Source organism: Botryllus schlosseri, chromosome 8, assembly GCF_051294905.1.
Source record: "Botryllus schlosseri isolate E-star chromosome 8, Bs_hap1, whole genome shotgun sequence".
NCBI classification, from domain to species: Eukaryota; Metazoa; Chordata; class Ascidiacea; order Stolidobranchia; family Styelidae; genus Botryllus; species Botryllus schlosseri.
In genome coordinates, this window is record NC_137243.1 from 13,649,812 (window position 1) to 13,671,443 (window position 21,632).

The 21,632-nt window shown below is 42.3% G+C and overlaps 1 protein-coding gene across 1 annotated transcript in view; it reads right to left on the minus strand.

Moving 5' to 3' along the window:
* Window positions 1-21,632, minus strand: part of LOC145444207 (structural maintenance of chromosomes flexible hinge domain-containing protein 1-like) — a 53,872-nt gene that overhangs the window by 6,219 nt on the left and 26,021 nt on the right. The window contains exons 29-39 of the mRNA XM_080322142.1: window positions 21,292-21,462; window positions 18,234-18,439; window positions 18,021-18,178; window positions 17,194-17,306; window positions 14,911-15,079; window positions 10,226-10,488; window positions 9,554-9,674; window positions 9,341-9,495; window positions 5,463-5,636; window positions 4,546-4,647; window positions 1,310-1,508 (exon numbers count right to left, since the gene is read on the minus strand). Of these exons, the coding sequence (XP_080178268.1) occupies window positions 1,310-1,508; window positions 4,546-4,647; window positions 5,463-5,636; window positions 9,341-9,495; window positions 9,554-9,674; window positions 10,226-10,488; window positions 14,911-15,079; window positions 17,194-17,306; window positions 18,021-18,178; window positions 18,234-18,439; window positions 21,292-21,462 (1,831 nt within the window). The remainder of the gene's footprint in view (window positions 1-1,309; window positions 1,509-4,545; window positions 4,648-5,462; window positions 5,637-9,340; window positions 9,496-9,553; window positions 9,675-10,225; window positions 10,489-14,910; window positions 15,080-17,193; window positions 17,307-18,020; window positions 18,179-18,233; window positions 18,440-21,291; window positions 21,463-21,632) is intronic.

Here is a 21,632-nt window from a genome sequence, read left to right on the forward strand (position 1 = left end):
GTACTGCTCATTATAACGTCACCGGGACAAAATTCTTCCTGTATTTCGAATTTTGTGGCCGGATTTATTAATGCGATGAGAGTTAGTTAGAATGGCATTCATTGGATAAAATTGGGAAGATGAACATTTCGTGTATCGCGACTATGCGTATATTGGGATGAATACAGACTTTCTTCTGGCGCCACGAGAAAAAGTAGTCTCAAGGCGCGGCTGTGCTTCAAGCAATCAAATGAAGTCAGGCACGGCAAAGGTCTGATAGCACAACATCCATTCTCCGAAATATAGTAAAAAGAACGTTCCCACTTCCCAGAAAACCACTCTGGAGCATACCCGGACCGATCCCGGCCTACGATACATTAATACGTCACATCACCCGCCGCGTTTCCCTAACGAGCCACCCGAAGCCTTCCGTTCCCCGAAATACGATCCCGCCAACAACCGCGCAGCGACATAAAATCAAGTGCTCCCCTCGATAATGTGCGGACACGAAGCCAATTAAAACATCAACGCCAAACACGGCAATTCGCAAAACGTATCACGCACGGGCTGCGAACGCCGATTGCTTCCGGCCTATACCTCTGGGAAATAGCCGAGCGGCGCGTCAGCATATTCGAGACACGCGGGGCTGCATGACCCTAAAGACCCGCGCTGCTTTGAAGATAAACCCAACCGTGAGAATCGGCCTTGCTGTGTGAATAGAGTTCACAAGTCTGGGAATGAATCGGTAGAGATTCCACGCAGAACGCTACACCGCTAGCAGAATTGACCATTCCAGTTTGTGAAATGTTTCTGTGTTATAATGCCAATTCTAATTTAATACCCGGTTTCCTAAAAATGCTACATCAGTATTGAAAATACTCTTGAGAGGTACAGAACTGCAATATACAATTGAACAATTCATATTGAAATAACCCGAATACTCACTACAACATTAATTTTTGTTGTGTAAATCACGTTTTAACGGATTTATTCTTTTAACGCTGTTGTTGATACACAGTTAATATCGCACACAAATATCCTATGGTAATATATTAGATCCGTATGTGGTAGAGATTTTTGTATTCGTGACTTCGCGAAAATGGGGGGTTCACCGCGTAAGTGAAGGTTAATAACTACTGCTACAGATATCACCACGAAGTAACACCTTAAGAGTAGGTAAACAAAGCGTCAACCGTTGCTATACAATTTCGTCAAGGCGATTGCCTCTCTACCAATCGGCGTCAAGTTTGGTTCACAGCCGCATAAGCGCACAGCGTCAGCGACGCGTTCGATAACATTCACAGAAGAGACATGGAAAAAAAACACGCACCGACTTTGCAGTTGTCCGGATCTTTCGTGTAGTGTAACAGCTCCCGCGCGAACACCGGGTTGCCGCGCACTCTGGACACGGACACGCCCCTCTTCATGTGCGGCAACGGCCTGCCGCCGTCGGGCAGGTTTTTCCGGTAGATGCTGTCCAGCGGCAGGACTTGCTGAGACCCTCCCGTGGTTCGGTGCACTTCCCGCGCCTTGAAATTACAAAATTCAAAAAGATGTTAACCAGAGGTGGTCGGTAACTAAGTGCTTTTACTTTTACCAAGTATTTGAAGTGCTTATTCAAGGAAAAACGGAGTACGTGACTCCAACCTCTACTAGAGTACAATCGATTACTGATTTGGTAAGCCATTACTGGTCTATTACAAAACGAAGCCCGGGCTTATACTATCACGCAGGCAGTAACAAAACTCATCAATGCAATCATTTCGTTCTGCAGGCTCAAATTTGTTAGGAATTTCAGCGAATTATGCACGCCGAATTCGCCCACAAGCCTGGCGTGACGGGTGGTAAAGTGTTTAGCGTACGAGCCCGACTCTTGATTAGTGCTATGGCGCCATCTGTCGAGGTTTTATCAGTATGCTATAGGCTCCTTGTTACACTCTATAGCTGCAGGTGCAGGGGCACTCGTTTTGGGTCACCTACATACGTGTGAGCTGCAGTACATTCAAATCCCGACCGTGTGTGTATCTCCAATAACATTTTGCAAACGCGAACGCATCGTTTTTCAACCAGGACGACCTTAACCCAGCCGAAAACACCGCAGCGCCTGAGTGAGACAACAGCGATGTCAAAACCGCAATAATAGCGTTAACGCGTAGCGAGCGTTGATTACATTCTCGCTTTCGCTACTGGCTCACTCCACAACGGTTTATTTCGTAACAATTCGTGTCGCCCGCGATACAACAGTACTTCCTGATTTACGCGTTGCCTGCGACTTGATGCGAATGTTCAAATATAATCATTAATCACGCGGCTCAGGCGAAAAGCGGCGTTGGGATACACGTAGTCCGAAGCCAACATAATATGTCCAATTGTGCATGCGCGATTGCGCATTAGGGGTGTTCAAAAATATCTTCTTTTTTTCGGATTCCAGCCATTCACCGATTAAATTGTCCGGTTACCCTAAAAACTCTGCACACCTAATTCGATTCAATCGTAGCAAGTATAAGCCGCCTCGCCAATTGAAATTTTAATTTATTACGGAAAATTAAAAAAATTCTAATTTTTCTGTCAACCCCATGAAATTGTAGAGTTATCTCAAAAAACGATGCAAAACAAATCTGACTCGATTCCAACCAGTAGAAGCGGAGTTATTTGAGTTTTTCGTTGATAATTCTCGGATTATCCTTGATTGGTGGAGGGGCGCGAAATATTTCACTATAATCAAGGGGGCGCGTCGAAAAAAGTTCAAGAACCACTGTCGTGGATAATAGAATAGTCGATATTCAAATCAAACGCGGTCTGCACGCCACCAACGCTAGAACTATTGCGAGCACAAGTATTTGATTTCAAATGATTAGGTATATGTACAACGTAAGTGGAAAGCCGATTTAGTATCAGACAGTTGCGAAAAGCGCTCACTTGCTCTCGTAGGCGTTACTAATAGGGCTGTGTGTGCATGACAGACGATTTTTCAAGTGTAATTATGTCACTGACAATTATACCATCAGCCAGAGACATTTTCTTGCCACCAAGGTAGCGCTGAAACCACGATTGTTGGCATCAACGTATTAAAACATGCATCACGAAGCTCCGCACCTCAGTGAAAACCACATTCCCGTGTAGTCGTGATCGACTAACAGAATTTTGACGAGGTCAATAAAATACCACAGTATCTTTAATGTGGTACGCAACAGGCATAAATGGTACATACATGAACTCATTCACGCTATGTGCCGGTATTATTAGTACCGTAACTGGCGTTGTTAATATACCATAACAACGACGAATAGCAAGAAAAGTGTATTTATATAGCTAGATACAACCGTTTCCTGTAGACAAGATTGTCTGGCTATGCGGAATATACCGTTATTCATAGAACATCGCAGAAAATATCCATTGCCAAGGATCAATTGGACGATCTCGGACATTGAACGCCGAAAGCCATTCCTCGCACTAAGACGCCGAGGCAGGGATCTCGTATCTTCTTTCCTGCATGTTCTGAATCAAGGTGCCGTTTTGACAGGCTGGGCTTCGTGGTCGCGTTAAAAACTGCTTTCGTACAAACCACACACAGCAGCAAACCTTCTCCTCCGTATTCGATTGCGATGAATCAATACTTGTCTGTTCTGGGTTACACTCTCGTTTCGGCATGGTTAAAATATATTGTCCTTGCTACACTGATGCATTATTAGCATGCTGACCAGACAGCCGGAAAACATTAATCTTTCTCGCAACACTGATGTATTAGTATTTCAGCCCTGTTGGCCTAGCTAGCCAATATCACCAGATGCCTGGTTCTCTTTGATGTGAATCCAGTGCGGGTCGACGATATCGTCGTGAAATTGCTGCACAAATGTGGAAATTGTGCATCGTGTGCATTGATAGTGGATTGCGGCAAAGGACAACAAACCCGTGGACTGGAATACAATTGGGAATCGCCGAACCGCTCGCGTACAACCCGAAAAGGTCTCACAGACTTAGGTACTCGATTCTGCCGGGCCCAAGTTACGATCTGAAAATCGGCCTCTCACTGCGGATGTGAAAAAAAAGTTTGATGAATAGGAAAATCGATACTTAATCACGCGGACACTCTACTCACCGCATTGCCACGGCCTAAGCCTTATAGGCCGTGTCGTAATGGCATTGCTATACGTCACAAGTTTGGCTAACGTAAGTGTATGTATTATTGTATAATGTATATATCTACGACAACGCGTATCGTCAGACAAAGATACACGGGCCTTGAGCCGTAAACACGCTTAGACCCAATACACACAGTAAACATGCTTAGACCCAATCGACGCAAAACAGATTATATTAATACGATAATCTGATGTATCCAGCTGAACAGTACACCAACAACAAATCAATCATTCCGGCAAAAATCAGCGTCACCATCATCTCGACACGGGCATGGATTACGAATCACTCTGGACAGCACAGATAACGAAAATTCGAAGGCTTCCTCGTTTCGGAATGTAAATCTTTACACTGTCTCGCAATCTTGCGGCGTTTTGATCGAATCGACCGAAATAATACCAACAAACCAACGAACGAGCAACGTACCTTCGCGGATGTAAAGGTGATGAGACAGTCCATGTCGCCCATCATATGCCAGGACAGCACGGTGGCTATGTCTTCGTCCTCGACGTGTGCCAAGTGCCCGATCTGTCACGAAACGGACAAGGTCAGCGGGGGCAATACGTCGGCTCGTGGACATTAGGGCTCTTCAAAAAATACTTTTTTTCTCAAATTGTACTGGCTACTTGATAAAATTGTTAGGTTACCTAATTTAAGCCTACACCCCAAATTTGGTTCAATTCTAACCAGTAGCCGCATTGCTACAGGAGAATAAAGGTTCTATTTATTATTTAAAAATAAATAATAAAAAATTTTCTGTTCACCCCATGAAAGTGTTAGGTTGTCTATAGAAACTGTGTTCACCAAATTTGGTTCAATTCCAAACAGTGGAAGCGGAGTTATTGCCGTCGAAAAATTTGGATTTGAATAAAATAGTATTTACGGTGGGCACCACTATAATAAATAATTAAAGAATCGGTCACCGTAAATACTATTTTATTCATAATCCAAATTTTTCGACGGTAACAACTCCGCTTCCAATGGTTGGAATTGAACAAAATTTTGTGTGTAGGCTTAAATTAGGTAACCTAACAATTTTATCAAGTAGCCAGTACGATTTGATAAAATAGTCATTTTTGAAGAGCCCTAATGGACATATGAGCGATGCGCAATGCGCATGCGACCATTGAGAATGTGGGTCAAGTCAGAGATGATAATAGCTGATACTCAGGTACAAGAAGGATTCTAGGCTTTGTTTTGCTTGAAAACTGTCCAATTAAGGTGAAAGTAGCATATAAAAGTGGAAATTCATATTGTTTCATATTATTTATTCGGCTATTCGACACGCTCAAACGACAGGCGACCATTCGCGCCATAATCGCCCAACACATGCATCATCTCACTTTTCCCAGGATATCCTGGCTTTTGTCCGGATATTCCTTCAACATGCATCGCCGCCTGGGTTGATTAAGCACCATATTCCGTTGACGACGGTTGTCCTCGATCATGTCGTCGATGTCTTGCACGGAGTGCGATGGCGGCGGCAGATAACTCAGGCGCTGCAGGTCCCTGCGCAGCTGGCGATCAACAAAAACGTAAGCCACACTATGTATCGCGGGTGGATCTCTAAAATAGCGCGTGACCGGGCAACAGGTGCGCGACATCATTGCGGCCGAAGCCAAACGAATACCGGGGCGAGTTTTTTTGACATTGCAAATTTCGTCAAAATTGTAGCGTCGGGTAAAAAATTGTTTACAGTTATAATTTTTTTGGTAACCTGCAAATTTTGTGAAATTTAAGTTTCAACTTGAAAAAATGTCAACATTTTCATTTTTTAGGTAAAGATATTCCGTTTTTGGGTAACAAAAAACAGCCCCACTAATGACACTATACCAGATTCGGAGAACTAGAAAATTTTCAGTTTGACCAAATTAGACTAGAACTTCAATTACAATCATCGGCGCCGGACGCTAATTTTCCTGAGTATGCGGGTTCGATGACGTCAAAGGAATGACGTCATAATATGACGGAATTGATAATCCGGGTTAATATAGCATCGATTCATTAGGGTGAAGTGCATGCGTAAATGCCGATTATACAATCTCATCGTGTTAACGAACTTGCGCGTTTGATAAGCTTGTCGACGAGTCCGGAAGTGCTGTCAATCAGCGAGCCCCTGATCTCTTGCGAACAATTAAATACGCCGCTTATCAACGCGTATTGCGAAACCTCGACGACGATTTGCGCAAGGCAAAATGTCTGCATCGTTATGGAATCTGTTCTATAATGGCACCGATTTCAGGTTGTTCAAACCTTTCTCGTCTTTTACAACTCAAGCCTTGACACACATCTGATGTTTATGTTTAAGTATTAGCGGAATCCAATTACGCACGCACGGCGCACGCACAATCACACGTCTGCGGACATTCGATGTCATTCAGTTTGGCGATGTCACTCTTTAATCACAATCGCTAATCAGCATACACCTAACATCATTATCTCCAAGCCATTGAGAGACAGGAGCCAACGCATGCTAGGCCCGAGACACGATAGTCGGCCAGCGATGATATCTTCCGTACCAGGCCTGTTGCAGTTACACATTTTTTCCAAATTAGATTAGAATTACAGAATTCACGGAAACACGGATATTTCATTGTATTCCAAATTAAAAAGAGATACAACGTAAAGCAAGTTCATATCAAATCAGGGTACACACTAATAAGCCCGAGAATGACAGATGTCGACACGCCGAGCTTGGCTCGTTTTGCTCTACATACAGTTCTCCTGCAGCATTTTCAGGAAAATCAGAAATTACATGAGAATTAAAATGAATTAGAGCATACAAACATTTCACAAATTCAAGTGGCATCAGATTACTCGCATCTCGCTCTAATTAGTCGAATTTATGTAAATATAGATTAATTTCCCATAATACCGGAGCTACTTCACGATGACCTCGATCATTTCGCTCGTAAATGCGACGCGGACTCGTCAACGAGGGAATCGCGTGGCGGCACGACGGGTGCGCGAGCTACAGCCGCGTAAATTCACAAACGGTCGCGGCCGTCAAAAGCGCCACGACGCCTAACAAGAGGTTGTCCGACGACCGTGATGGGAAGCCGTGATAAAGCACCGTGATAGTTCAACGTCGTTTTTGCACCGGTGTAGACGAGGCGGTGACGATGTTAAATCGCTTTTAGTTTCAGTGACAAAAAAAAACTTTACACGAATCATAGTCACGGCGACGAGTATCAACTTTTGGAAAGTTCACGATTACGTAATATTCGTAAAACAAACATATCAAGACCAGGAACGATCACTTTCTTATGACGATATCACTCGTGAAAGCGACACAAGCGCGTCACAAAACTACTTTATAAGCGAAACGTAATATATAAGCAGTTTTGCCTAAAAAAACTGCTCAATTAGATCTGCATGCATAATTTGGATTAAAATGTTGTCACCAGTCTGAGGTAGGGTTCTGGTTTCGAGTGCAATGGTTGTATATTCACACCCGTATAACTGTACTTGAACACGGGTGGAGGTACACAATACACACTCTTTTCCATAAGAGTGTGGTTCCGGTATCGTGTGCCACGGGTGTAGATCCACACCCTTATATTGGGGTTGATACGTGGGTGGAAATACACACTCTATTCGGTAAAGAGAGTAGGTTTTGGCTTCGTGTGTCACGGGTGTATAATATACAGTGTATATTCACACCCGCATAACAGGGGCGGTACACGGGTGGAAATACACAATCTTTTCGATAAGAGTGTGGGTTCTGGTTTCGCGTGCCAGGGTGTAGATTCACCATACGCCAGGGGTCGGCAACCTTTTGCTAGTCACGGGCCAAATTTCGAGTGCACAACTTTTGGGCGGGCCGGAATTTTTCTTAATATCATATTTTCCGCTCACTTCGGTATATTATCCTACATTGCTGCAATCTCAATCATACCAATCATAAAACACATGTATTTACACTTCAACAACGCAGAATAAATATGACAATTGACGCAGCTTGCTTTGTGAAAGGCTTTCAACTTCTGGTAACAGTCAGATGAAGCAAGAATCAGACCCTATTCTAAAGGGGCGTCCGAGATACGTGATCTTGGCTTTCTATTCGTGAATTTCATTGTTCAAAACTATTGTTCACATGCGTACGTGCTACCGAAAATCGATGCGATGTCTTTTGCATCGTCTGATAAGCTGGGATAAAGATCAATTTCAAGAACGCACTCTTTGTCAAAGACATGCAGCGATATGCTCTTTGTATGAAATTTGTCATTTGATCCAACTGCATCGCATTTCAAGAAGGCCCATTTGAAATTTTCAGACAATGGTATTGGCGTCCACATTAAATGGAGTACTGAATAGTCAGAATTTATTTTGTATAGCAGGAATGCCGGAAAAGCGGGTGGATATTCAGTAATTGAATTTCGTATCACAGTTACAAATATAGTGTTGGTACTAGGTTTTCTCTCCTCCTGTATAAGAAAGTGAGCATAATTTACTCTGTACTGTTGACATTCCCAGATTTGTTCCAAATGCGCCTCAACATCTCATGTATTCATCCGGCCCGCGGGCCGTAGGTTGCCGAGCCTTGCCATACGCCATACTCTGCGAACATTTCTTTCATTAGTACAGTGTTGTTGTTCCGGTATTTTCCTAGCAGGCTTCATTTCTGTTACACCGTTACCGAAGAACGCACATTCTTTGACCGTTACCTGTGCGCTGTTGCATGTCGTTCGCCAGCCTGTTTACATGCCACTATCACGTCACAACCGTATAATTTCTGTATTTCGAATTTGGGTATCCGCATTAACCGACGCTAACGAGACTCACTCGAACGGCTTTAAGCGTAATAAACATGGCAATATGAATAATTGAATAAATTGTTTGTTGCGATAAAGGTATGTTCATAAAAATTCACAATCCATCAGCAGAGATAACAGACCGCACGCGCTATAAGCCGGTATTCGAGTAGATTACGAAGAATTTCGAGGATATATCGAGAAATCAAACCCGGGCCAACGTGCATCGACCAGAACAGGCAATATTGGCAGACAGGTAACGTATAATTCGATTCATGCGATAAATCATCGAGATGACATATATCGCATAGTCGGGTATTCATTGATTTGTGGCCCATTTATGCGAACTTTCATCAAACCTGCCAGCCTAGTTTGAGTTACAGTATAGGAGTTCGTGTATAATCTAAAAATGATACACCGAGCCTAAGCCTATTCGGGTTCGTTTCAGTACGATTATAATATTAAACCTGCTTCTGTTTGTTCTCCGCCTCCTTCAGCGTTTTCTTCAGTTCCGCCAGCAGCGTCTTGTGCAGCGTGAACAAGCTCTCGTACGAATCGATAGCGCCTTTCAGCATGTCGCGCTTTTTGATTAAAATGCTCATTTGATTCTGTTTCACAGCGTCTGAAATAAAGCCGTTGATATGTCCGTTGCATAATAATACAAACGCACGCGCGCTCACCGTTGTAAAATAAAAATTTCAATAGGTAAGGTTCGATGGTGTGGTGTTCCGACATAACTTCGCACAGTAAAGTGTATTGCGCTCCGTCGCGACCCGGAGAATTTTCTTTCAAGCCGATGTCCTGCGAAATACATCGTACTTAGCAGACTCAACTGCATGAATGCTTGTCTGCGACCCAGATTACCAGACCACCATCTGACATACCTATTTCGCTATACCGACCCTTACCACTTATTTTTATCGCTTGTTCTTTTTACGTCATCTTCCGTTGCGTTTAAATCATTCCTATCCATTCCAATCTTATAATTTTATAGCCATCTTGCGGTGTTTATGATTGATATCACTATAATAAATAATTAAAGAATTGGCCACCGTAAATACTATTTTATTCATAATCCAATTTTTTCGACGGCAATAACTCTGTTTCCACTGGTTGGAATTGAACCAAATTTGGTGAACATCGTTTTTATAGACAACCTAACACTTTCATGGGTTGAACAGAAAATTTTCTAATTTTATTTTTTTATTTTTTTATAATAAATGGAAACTTTCTTCTCCGTAACATCAATAGAATTGTTTAAAGAACAGTGGTTAGTTGACCGTCTACCAATTTACATAGCCTAAATTTCAACCAAATCCACGCCGACATACTCAACAGTCCGAACCGCGTACCTTCAGCGTGACTTTTCCCCGCCGCATCTCAAAGTGCAGCGCGCCCTTGTTCTTCTCAAAAATCGGTATCTCGCTAGACTTGAGGCACTCGTCCGGCGATTCGATCGTGACCACGACCTGCGCCGCGCAGTCGCGCCCCGTCACGTTACCGTGCCTGTCGCGCAGCACGAGGTCGAGCCGCTCGATCACGGTCTTGGCGAAACGCGTGTTGGACGCGGTCAGCGTGCCCGGGTCTGTCTCGTGTTGTAGCGCGTGCGGCGGTCCTGCAATGATACAGATATTGACGGAGATCTATAGTGCGATAATAGAATCGAAATTGTGGCGCTACGGCCAAACGTGGCTTAATTCTAACCCGCAGCAGCGAATTTAATGTTGTAGACAGTTGTGGGTTTGATATAACAGTATTCACGATGGGTGGTTTTAAAATTGATAATTAAAAAAAAGATTCCAAAAATATAAACTTCGTACGCCAATATATTCGGTTCTGAGGGTTAGAATTGAACCAGGTTTGTCATGTATCGTTTTTCCAGACAACTCAACAATTTCATGGCGTGGACAGGAAAATTTGGAAAAAAAAATCGGTTATTTAAAAATTGGCTCTTTACAACGAATCATAGCGCCCGACCCTACTCACGAGACGTAAACACCTAGGGGTGTTCAAAAATGACTTTTGTTCCCAAATTGCACTAGCTACTTGATAAAATTGTCAGGTTACCTAATTGATGCCTACACACCAAATTCGGTGTGATTCCAACTAGTAGCCGCATTGCTACATAAGAACAAAGTTTCTATTTATTTTATAAAAGTTGATTAAGTTGATGAAAAATTAGAAAATTTTCTGTTCACCCCATGAAAGTGTTGGGTTGTCTATAGAAACGATGTTCACCAAATTTGACCCAATTCCAACCAGTGGAAGTGGAGTTATTGCCGTCGAAAAATTTGGATTTGAATAAAATAGTATTTACGGTGGGCACAACTATGATAAATTTTTAATGAACAATTTTATCAAGTAGCCAGTAGAATTCGGAAGAAAAAGTAATTTTTGAACACCCCTAATAAACGCATCACCGATTATATACTTCAGATATCGATAGTTAAAAATAAAGACATGTATTATGCATCAAGCTGATTTAATATTCAAGGATATTTTCCGATTTCGCCCATTGCCTGACGCTAAAAACCGATTCACTCCAGACTCCACTATATATTTACCAACGAGAACAGTCCTCAAAGTTTACAGGCAAGAAATTGCGCGACGGGACCAAAATTTATTTACACAGTCGATGTCAGCGACCCGATTGATTCACGACGGAATCCCTCGAAGCAACGCAGGCGCAGGGTGCTTGAAAGTGAGGGTGATAGGCAGGCGAGTGGCAGAGCGGCCAGATTTTATGAATACACCGCAAGCCGATTCACAAGGGTATTGGCTTCACGAATGAATTATTCATCCGTATTTTTTTCAAGCACAAGAACATTGAAATGTTTCATTTTGATTTTTAAAACAAAACGCTGTCACCTCCTTCAGAAAAAGCTACTAAAAGCAAAGCTTTTGTAAAAGCTAAAGCACTAAATACAAATGTTTAAATATTAAAGCAGCGCTTTTCAACGAGTGGGATGGTAAGCGCGCAAATTGCAATCGTAACTTCGCAATAATTTTGCCTCGCACAAGCTAGGATGAAATAATATCAGCGCACTATTATTATTACGCAATCAAAACTCTGCGCACACACTGAACTGGCATGTAATGACGTAAAGTTGTGTGAACTAGTGCACCGGTTTTGTCCAGTTGACATCAAAACGGGCAAAAGGAGTCGTGTTCATCATGAGACGCTTAATGGCCTAAAGTAGGAGCTTTGAAGCGAGAAACAGGCGCTACCTTGTTGATAAAATGGAAGGTGTAAAGGCCGATCAATCGCAAAACCGGCGTGTCCACCCGACGGACTAATTACTAATACGACCAAGCTGTAGTAGCAAGGCAAAAATGTCGCCGCCCAAAATGCATGACACGCAGAGCTACAGGGATACATATATATAGAACTAGTTCTAGATATCCCTGGAAGAGCTAGCGCAAAATGCACGCACAATAAAAGCAAGCCAGTTATTGCATAACCGCGGAAGCAAAAATGACAACTAAATTAGTACGACGCCGAGCGTTGAGCCTTACAATCAACGCAAATTGTGTGCGTCTCGAAAAAACTGAACTTTCAATTAATCACTCAATCCCGCGCTCGTGCTTATTTTGCAAACACCTGCCGTAATTTTGGCGTGATCAAGTCGATATCGCGGGAGATAAGCGATTGGAAATCGTAAAAAGTACGAATCGCCACGATACACTCTGTCCCGCTCAATTTCACCTGACATACGCATGATAGATAAAGAGATGATAATAGATCGAGTAATATCTCAACTCGGATCTCATCACGAGATTTCCATTGTCGGGGGAAGATTCGGCCAGAGTGCGTGCAACCTTTCAATGCGACAATTTCAGATAATTTAGTCGAAACCGCGTGGTTTCGCAGTAACTACGTGAAGACACTTTCATTCATTCTTATTCGTCTTTATCTGACGTGTAATAAGTGAGTAGGCAGAACACACCAAGACACACTGTCGCTTGATCGATACCAGCCTTCTATAAATTTCAATTCGAACCAGTTATCTGTGTTCAAAATTTGACATTTCAAATCATAGTATTTACGATGGGTAGACCTATAATGAACAAGTAAAGAATTTGCCATCGTAAATACTATTTTTTTCCAAATCCAGAATTTTCCAATAACTCTGCTTGTACTGGTTGGAATCGAGCCAAATTTTTGTGCGTCGTTTTTTTCGGACAACCCAACAATTTCATGGGGTAGCCAGTAAGATTCGAATTTTCTTTATATTTATTTATATCTATGGTCGTTTTTCATGATATAAAGGCGGGCTTATGCATCATATTGTTGGACAGGCATATGATTCATTTATCGTGAGGTTGGCCAGAGGTTTCAAGTAATGAAGTACTCCTGCTTTTCGAGTTATTCAGAGTATATTTTGCCCGCTTGCACTACGTACCGCACTCCAGCGGTTATGATTTGAGACTTTGTAACGCCGTACCAGTACGAACCATTCCTATGGTATGAGTCACGATCATTTTTATCGCACCATACCAACTCCCTATCAGAGATGCGCCAGAATTAGCACCAGCTCATCGAGTTCATAGCACTCAAAACCCGCAAGTGTAATAATTGTGATCGCTTACCACTACAGGCTTTATCGACACGATGCGCCTTAGGGCGATACTGGCGTAAATATTTCGGTATTTCACTCCGTAAAACACGCGTCTTTTCAGCACAATTTCTTGTCAAGATGAACTTTGCTCTCGACATTTCGTGTACTCTCCCAAACTCTCAAATTTTGCAAACGGATCACATTTACTTCAGCGATATTGCCGATAGCTGGTTTTAGCACCATACCGATAAATATCACCTTCACTGATAACCCGCTACCTTCAGCATATATTCAACTAGACACATGTAAGTTGAAGAAATATATCAAATTATATCAGAACATTAGTTCACTCACTCCATACTATACCATGCTGTGACGGCACGAGAATTGTCGAAATTATTCACCTTAACAGGCCGATACCGATATTTATTTCAAAGTGCGGCATCGAGACGATACAATCGGCGAACCAACATAATCGGTCGGCCTCTAATCAAGCATTTTTCGATGGTTTAGCAAAGGCACAAGGCCTTAAAACCAGGTCATGTTAATGCAGGTCAACAATAACATTACGGAACGACTCTTTGCGCAAGTAAAACACAAAGTCGGCCTCCATTTTAAGTGCGGCTGGTTAATCTGGACGCAAAACGGAACCCATTAGGATGTCGGCCAGAGTCGCATTTTCAAGGGTAAGGCCTAATCCTAACTGGAGACGGGTCAAATTCTCTACACACAGTTGGCATATGTCAGAAGTACGAACACCGAAATCCCAATCTAGTTCCAATATTTCTTAGCGAATAGGCCGTTGAGTAAGCGTATCAAATCGGCTTACCGAGTTTAGAATGGGGAGCGGAACATTTCAAATCGGAAATAATGGCGGCGACCATAAAAAACGGTTGGAAACCGCTGTATTACATCGGACTGAATCATTGCAACTAGCATTGTTACATGTCGGTTTGTAAAATCTAAAATGATACCCAGCCGAGGCACATATTTGAACTCGAAATGACAAGACCCCCAGATGCTTTGTAACGTGATCCCGAGCGGTGCTATTCCCCGAGTTTCCCATTGTCAACCGCGAGACAAATCGAAGCGCGCTTCCGACCGCCGCATTTTTCCAGGCAAGCGTATCAGTCTGGTTCTGGTTACAGATAAAGATAATCGCTAAGTCAATCGGCGTTTACGTTCGGAATAGCCCTTGGTAGCTAACGCGCTGTGTTGGCACACGGTTTATTGATATTTATAATAGCCTACGACACCGAGCCCGCGCAAAGAGGTGCATCACATTCGAAGTGAAGCGGGCATAACGGATCTTACAGTATACAGTTGAATAGTATATTCCTATTGAAATAAATCCGTATATTTACGGCTGACACTGGCCAGGTGTAATCATAAGCAACTAGCAGCGAATTGGAAAGAACATTGCATATCGACAATTGTTACGAATTGAATAAGAAACAAAGTCAACGCCTTTCACATACCGGGCTCCACCTCCATCTGCAAAATCTCGCTGAACATGGTGAAGTTCCTGGAATGCCGCGACTCGCACAGGCAGAAGCAGACGCAGTACGGGCCGGCCGCGGTCGGCGCGGCTATGTCCGTGAAAGTGTGCGCGCCGACGCAGGGCTTTTCGGTGCGGTGCAGTTTGGCCTGGGAAATACAAGCCGCGCGTAACGGGTCGCACAGCGTCTCAAGATTTGAATTAGAATTCGTGAATTCGCAAAAAACTTGGAAATTAGTTAAAATTTCGAAATACAACAGCTCAAGTTCAGAGCTCGGAGTTCGTTAATAAACTAACGTCAAGTTCAGATCATATTAAATCATGGTTCATTATCATAGCCTAAGTATGAGAATAGCAAATGACTATACGCCACGCTTGGCTCGTTTGGCACTATACAGGAGTATTTTCCAGGGTTGTAACCAAGTCACAAGTCAATCTCACTTTTATGGTTTTGACTCGAGTCAGGTCGAGTCATTTTCAATTTAGCAGAGGGTCGAGTCCGAGTCATGGTATTATGACTCGAGTCCGAGTTTAAGTCATTGTGTTGACTGTTCAGTTTCCAGTTAAAATGGTTCGCATTTATAATATACTAATTTTCCTCACTTTCAGCAGTTTCAGGTCTCATTTTCAAGTAAACCAGAACCAATAGACGCAATGATAAAAGGGTGGTTACTCTACTATTCTTCGAAATTACAATGAAATGTCGGACTTGGTCGTCTGAGTTTCGAGTCATATGACTTGGTTCGAGTCATGCACAATGACTCGAGACCAAGTCGAGTCAATACGCAGATTGACTCGAGTCGAGTCATTTCCGTACTTTGAGAAAACGACTCGAGTCAAGTCGTGTCATCAGAAAATCGTGACTCGAGTCATTACAGCCCTGGTATTTTCAGACAAACCATAAATTAGATTAGAATTGTAGCTATACTATTTTTTTTCCAAATTTGTTAGAATTGATGAATTTGCGAAAGCCTGGAAATCAGATTAAAACCAAATTAGGAAGAAATACAATAAAAAGGTCAATTTGTATCAAATCATGATAATTATGCGAATGGCGAAATCCTGTACAGCAAGCTTGGCTCGATTTGCGCTTACACAGCACTATAACATTTTCAGGGAAAACAGACATCGATCAGAGATTAAAATTATAGTGTAGAAACACTACACAAATTAGATTAGAATCAGCCTACCGCCACACCACTATAATTAGTCCAGTTCGACAACTAGAATGAGTGTCAGGATCCCGTCACTACCTTCATGTCGCAAGTCATCTCGAGTCATTGCACATTCGACTCGAGTCAAGTCAAGTCGCTCGATTTTTGGAGATGACTCGATTCAAGTCGAGTCAATAATTCAAAAGACATTGCACATTATTGCTACCTGTTTTAAATATGGCTCCCCATTTATTGTGAATCGAAGAAAGAATATAGAGTTGAATATGCAGAATACACGCAAAAAGGCGTGGCATCGCTCACGCATACGTGGTACTGCTAAACTACGCAAGTATTAACGGTTTACCCCCAGTCTGTAATTATCAACCAAAATACAGGACAGGATATGAATCCTCGGAAAGTTTATTGCGATTATATCACATTTCTATATCAATGCTATCATTTTCATTCCATGATGCGGCCGAATGCTTATGCCGTCGAAAATTGAATACCTCCTGGTACGCATCAATATGAATCAATATCAGCACCTTGCGCATAGCTCCCTTTGCACCATTTGACAATTCATGTCAACGAATTACGATCTTTTTCACTACTTACTTGAGTAGATTTAAAGTCAGTCAATTCTACTTCTACTTCAAGTAGTTTTAGGTGGCTTATGCAATAAGTACTTCTACTCATACTTGAGTATATATTTTCGTCGCTACTTCTACTTCCACTAGAGTAGCTTTCTCGACTACTTTGGCAACCTCTGCATTTTATTAGTGACATAACAGTGGAGGCTCGATAAAACGCACAACCGTTCAGAGATTGGTCGCGTTCACAGTTCACCCGAGTGTCGTTAACCATCCGGACTCCTACAAGACACTGATCGCTTGATGACTTGAAATTGACTCGTCAATTATGCTTCGAGTCACGAGTCAATCCGCATTTCTGAAACGTCGAATCAAGTCAAGCCATTTTTGCAAAGCGACTCGAGTCGAGCCAAGTCACACGAAAAAGTTGACTCGAGCCAATTTCAACACTGGCTAGAACAATCCGGGTTCCCGAATCTGCCGGGTCGCACTACATCCGCGCGCGGCGCGAAAACTCACTTTCGACGGAACCGTCTTTTCTTTCGCGAGCTTTCCGTTCCATATCGCCACGCAGAGATTCACGGGAGACGTGACCTGGCAGCCTTCTTCCGACGTGACGGTCACATGAAATTCTGAGACGGGAGTTTGCCGGTAAATGACCCGGAGGCGGCCAAAAGTCGGTATTACTACTCAAGCAGAGGCAAGGGCATAGTTTTCTACCCCAATTACATGTAGAAACGGCGATTTGCAAGGCATCCGTAAGCTACTACAATCAGTAGAATACAAAAGATCTGAACAGCAGATTTAACCGAAGTATCTCGTACTTTTGTAGTAAATCTACCCAATTCAGAGTGGAACCAGCAATTCGCAAAACATTATAAAACTGCTATAGGTTACTAGTAGGGCTGATACGCTTCTTGCCACTGAGGGATAGGCCTAATTATTTAACAAGAATTATAGTTTCGATACGAGATACGATGTTTCTTAAACTTGTAAGGAGTTTGATTGGCGCTGATGCTACCAAGTTTCAACAACGGCAACGATTGTAAATGACATAATTGCGTTGTGATTTCCATAACCCCTTCCATACCAACAAACAATGCAGTGGGACTATAAACATTCTGGTTGCTCTTTGATATGACGACAAGGGGGCGCAAAATTGTTCACTATCATCAATGGGGACATGTCGCAGAAAGTTTAAGAACCACTGGGTTAGAGCATTTGCCCAAATCTACATTTTACAACTGCTTTATCAAGCCCTTCTCGGACCATCATTTTCTATTTCCAACTGAAGCAGCTTTGAAAATCGCCGATTCCGCTCGAGACACAAAAATAATCTCACGCACCAGGCCAAGTGGTGCCGGCCTGCACCGAGGCTGTGTCGTCGTACTTCACTTTAATCGCGCAAGGGGTCTCCGTGTTGGGTAATACTGCTATCTTAAGTTTGGGCCCCTCGATCGCAGTGCGATTGATCACGGCTCGCGGCTGCAGATGATACTCGCCCCTGCAAAGAAAGAATAGAATCAATCCCCGGTAAAAGGGACAAAGTCCAATAGTACCTTTTAGCGGATATCGAGAATCGGCTAAATCTAGCACGGCCGTTCTCATCTGTCAACAGCATGCCGGGATTCGGGGTCAACTTGATGGCCGACTCTTTGCCGAGGAGGATTTTCACCCCTTTCCGTTGAGTGGGGAAGCCCCAGCCGTCCAGAAGCTGGACTTCGATGTGATCCTGCATTTTGGTGCCGCTCAGAACCGTATAAGGCTGGAAAATAAAATTGAGATCAAGCGCTTGGTCCGTGGACTAGTTTTAAATGGTCCGTGAAGTGCCAATGAAAATCAGTGTTTTCATTACAAGTTGAATTAATTATTGCCACATTATTATCGATAATAGTATATTAGCACTTAAAATTGAAATAAATGATGGATTTCCTAGTTCGACGTTTTCAGTCACATGAAACCATTCTTTACAACTTTGTTTTTCCTCTATTGTCCCATCGAAACTAACCCGTATGCTGGTTGATTTCGATACAAGTATATTATTCAATCGCCTATCGAATCTCTGCACCTCCAAGAGAGTTCTGATATGAGCTGCAGCCGGGTTAGATGTTAACGAGGCCGATATCCTCAAGTTTGTATACTAAGTTGGTTGAATTCTGCATGGCTGTGTTATCAATTTAGAATATTTTATTGCGTTGTGCTCGATTAGCGCAGATCAAGAAAGATTTCACGAGCTAGGCCGCAAAAGCGACCCACGAAAAACCCAAAATCAAATTTGGCAGTGTGCTATAAAAGCAGTTAAAGAACTCCTGAGGATGAGATATGCTTTATTCCGTCAGTCACACAAGAGATACAAGTTACATTAAGGGCGTAACCCATTACATTAGCAGAACCGAATTAAACGTTACAAAGGTTTGACATTTTTATAAAATGAATAGTGAATAAAAAAAAACATGAACGTAATGCACACCACGCCTGCTTAATAGCACTCGACTGTATCATAATAACGAATGCTTCGTCACGGAATTAACTTACACCACAACGGAGCACAATAATTATATCTCAGTGAATTAGAACAAAAAAAGCAGCCGGCAGCCCGATTTCGTGATATCAACAATCAAGGCAAGTGGCGGTGTTCCAACTATAGGTTGTGTGTCACAGTATAATAACACAATGGATCTCAAACTGTGGTGCTAGTAGTAGAGCTTTTCAAGTGGTACGCTAAGAGTTTGGTGGTTTTAATTGTTTTTGGTCTATGATTTACAGTCTCTTGCAGTAGCTGTATAAAACCACTGCAAATACACAATGTAACAATTATCCAGCGTTCAATTGTGCATCGATTTCACGTAGGTAATATTGTGTCAAAGCAGATTCGTAACAAACAAGCCAAGCCGCTCGTGATTTTGGCTAACTAGGCTACTAGGGTTAACATACTAATTTATCAATATATATAGAGAGAGCAGAGCAAATTTACTCATATGACGATCTCTGATGCGCTGTGAGTAATTTTATACTCCCAGATTCACAACCTTGAGGAAACAGTCCATCCATCACAATAAATTGTGTTTTCTTGCTATTCATTGGTTTTATGGTATAGTACTAACGCTAATACCGACTGAATACATGTACCTTTCAGTAAAATAAGTCATTCAGGATGCAGGTGGTACGAGGTGTAGTAAAAAGCAAATTAAATTGGCATGCGATTCGAAAAAGTTTGAGAAACACCGCGTTAACAGATGAGCCTACATAAGTGAAAAAATCGCTGATTTGGAAACCGAGATTTCATTGCCAGTTATAACTGCACCGCAAACAAGCACTGCGCGTTAACATGCGATATTTCATCTTTATATATAGACGTGTGTAATATGTTATCGTCTAAGTTATGTGATCAGAATTCAGATTATTCAGAATTCATTTTCGCCAGATACGGATAATTTAGTTCACACCTAATTTAGTTACAAAGCACGCTAGACGCACTTTTTGACGTATTGATTCATTCGAAACAAGGCAATTACGCATTGCCGTAATTTACGATTTACCAAGCACATCTTTTATTCATCAATAGTATGCAATTAGCAGGTTTGGCGCCCACAATACTTTTATCTCGGTGTTCTTTGCAAACCTTTATTAATCATAATCACCAATGACATTTCATGGCTACTTCCCGTTTCGGATATAGTGCATTGCCAACAATTGACTATTGTTGCAGGTGTGCTGTTGGAGACTTATTTCAAATAGTGGTAATATTACAACTGGCTGCCTGGGGGCAAGGTTGTATAAATAATCAATAACAAGTGAGAAAAACCTACACGCTGACACCAATTAGTTATATAAATGATATTTTGGCTAGGAAACTCGAGGTTGACTAATTAACATTCAGCGCAAAGCAACAAGTTTCAGCAACACCTTAAATTAATCAAACTAAAATACGCTCGAAAAACAGAAGTTTCATTTGGCGAATTTCGCTAATTCGTGGACATGAATCGGACACTTGTGTTTGTGTTCACACAGTAATAACATTTGAAGAGGCACTTGAAGGCACTGAACTTCAGTATACGATAGATTAATACAGCCATATTGGAATGAACCAGGCGTTGTTGTTGTTTGTGGTATTCATGTGGTATTCATTTATTATGATTCAGTAGCTGCCGAAGTGCGGCACGGCCCACTTCTAGGCTTTTTAAGACACCGCTTACGCGGATCAGATGACGAGGAGGGGCCTACATAAATCTTAAACACTTCAGAAGTGGTTCTGGTGTCAACATCAGAGAAACTCAACCTGCAACCTATCGGCGTTGCCACTGTGGATCATACCACTACGCTATCTCGTCAGGGGTAATCATCAGCATCTAGTAGAGAATTCAAAATATCTTTGTTTATGCAAAGTTCTTTTGAATTTTCTACTACTTGCTGGGGACGACAAGTGTCATCCAAAAATATTCGGGTTTATTCCAATGTGAATATATTATTCAATTGTATACTGAAGTAATAAATATTATTTCCGATATCGCTGTATACCGTGCACGCTCTACGGCCAACTACTGAACAACTGGGCAAGGAGGGCCCACAGATTGAAAACCCTTGGTATAAACGCACATTGGGTGCTGTTAAAGTTACCTTAGACAGGTCGTGCCAGCCCAAGACTCGCAATGTCACAGGGGTGCCGGCCACAATCCTCAACACCACAGATTCCCGAATCTCAGAATCGATCCCGTACGATATACAAATCTCTCTGCTACCGAGCGGTCCTTGATTAAACTGCACGTTCTTCAACAACACGCCGCCATCCTGCAACGCAGTATAACTCATCATCATAGACGACAAAGGTACCAATTGCCTAATTCCGAATTTCGCAGAGTGCTGTATGTATATCACAATTTACGAACATATTAGGTGTAAACTTAATTTCCGAATTTATTAATACACTATTCATGTAGGCCTATCGCTTCCATAGTAAT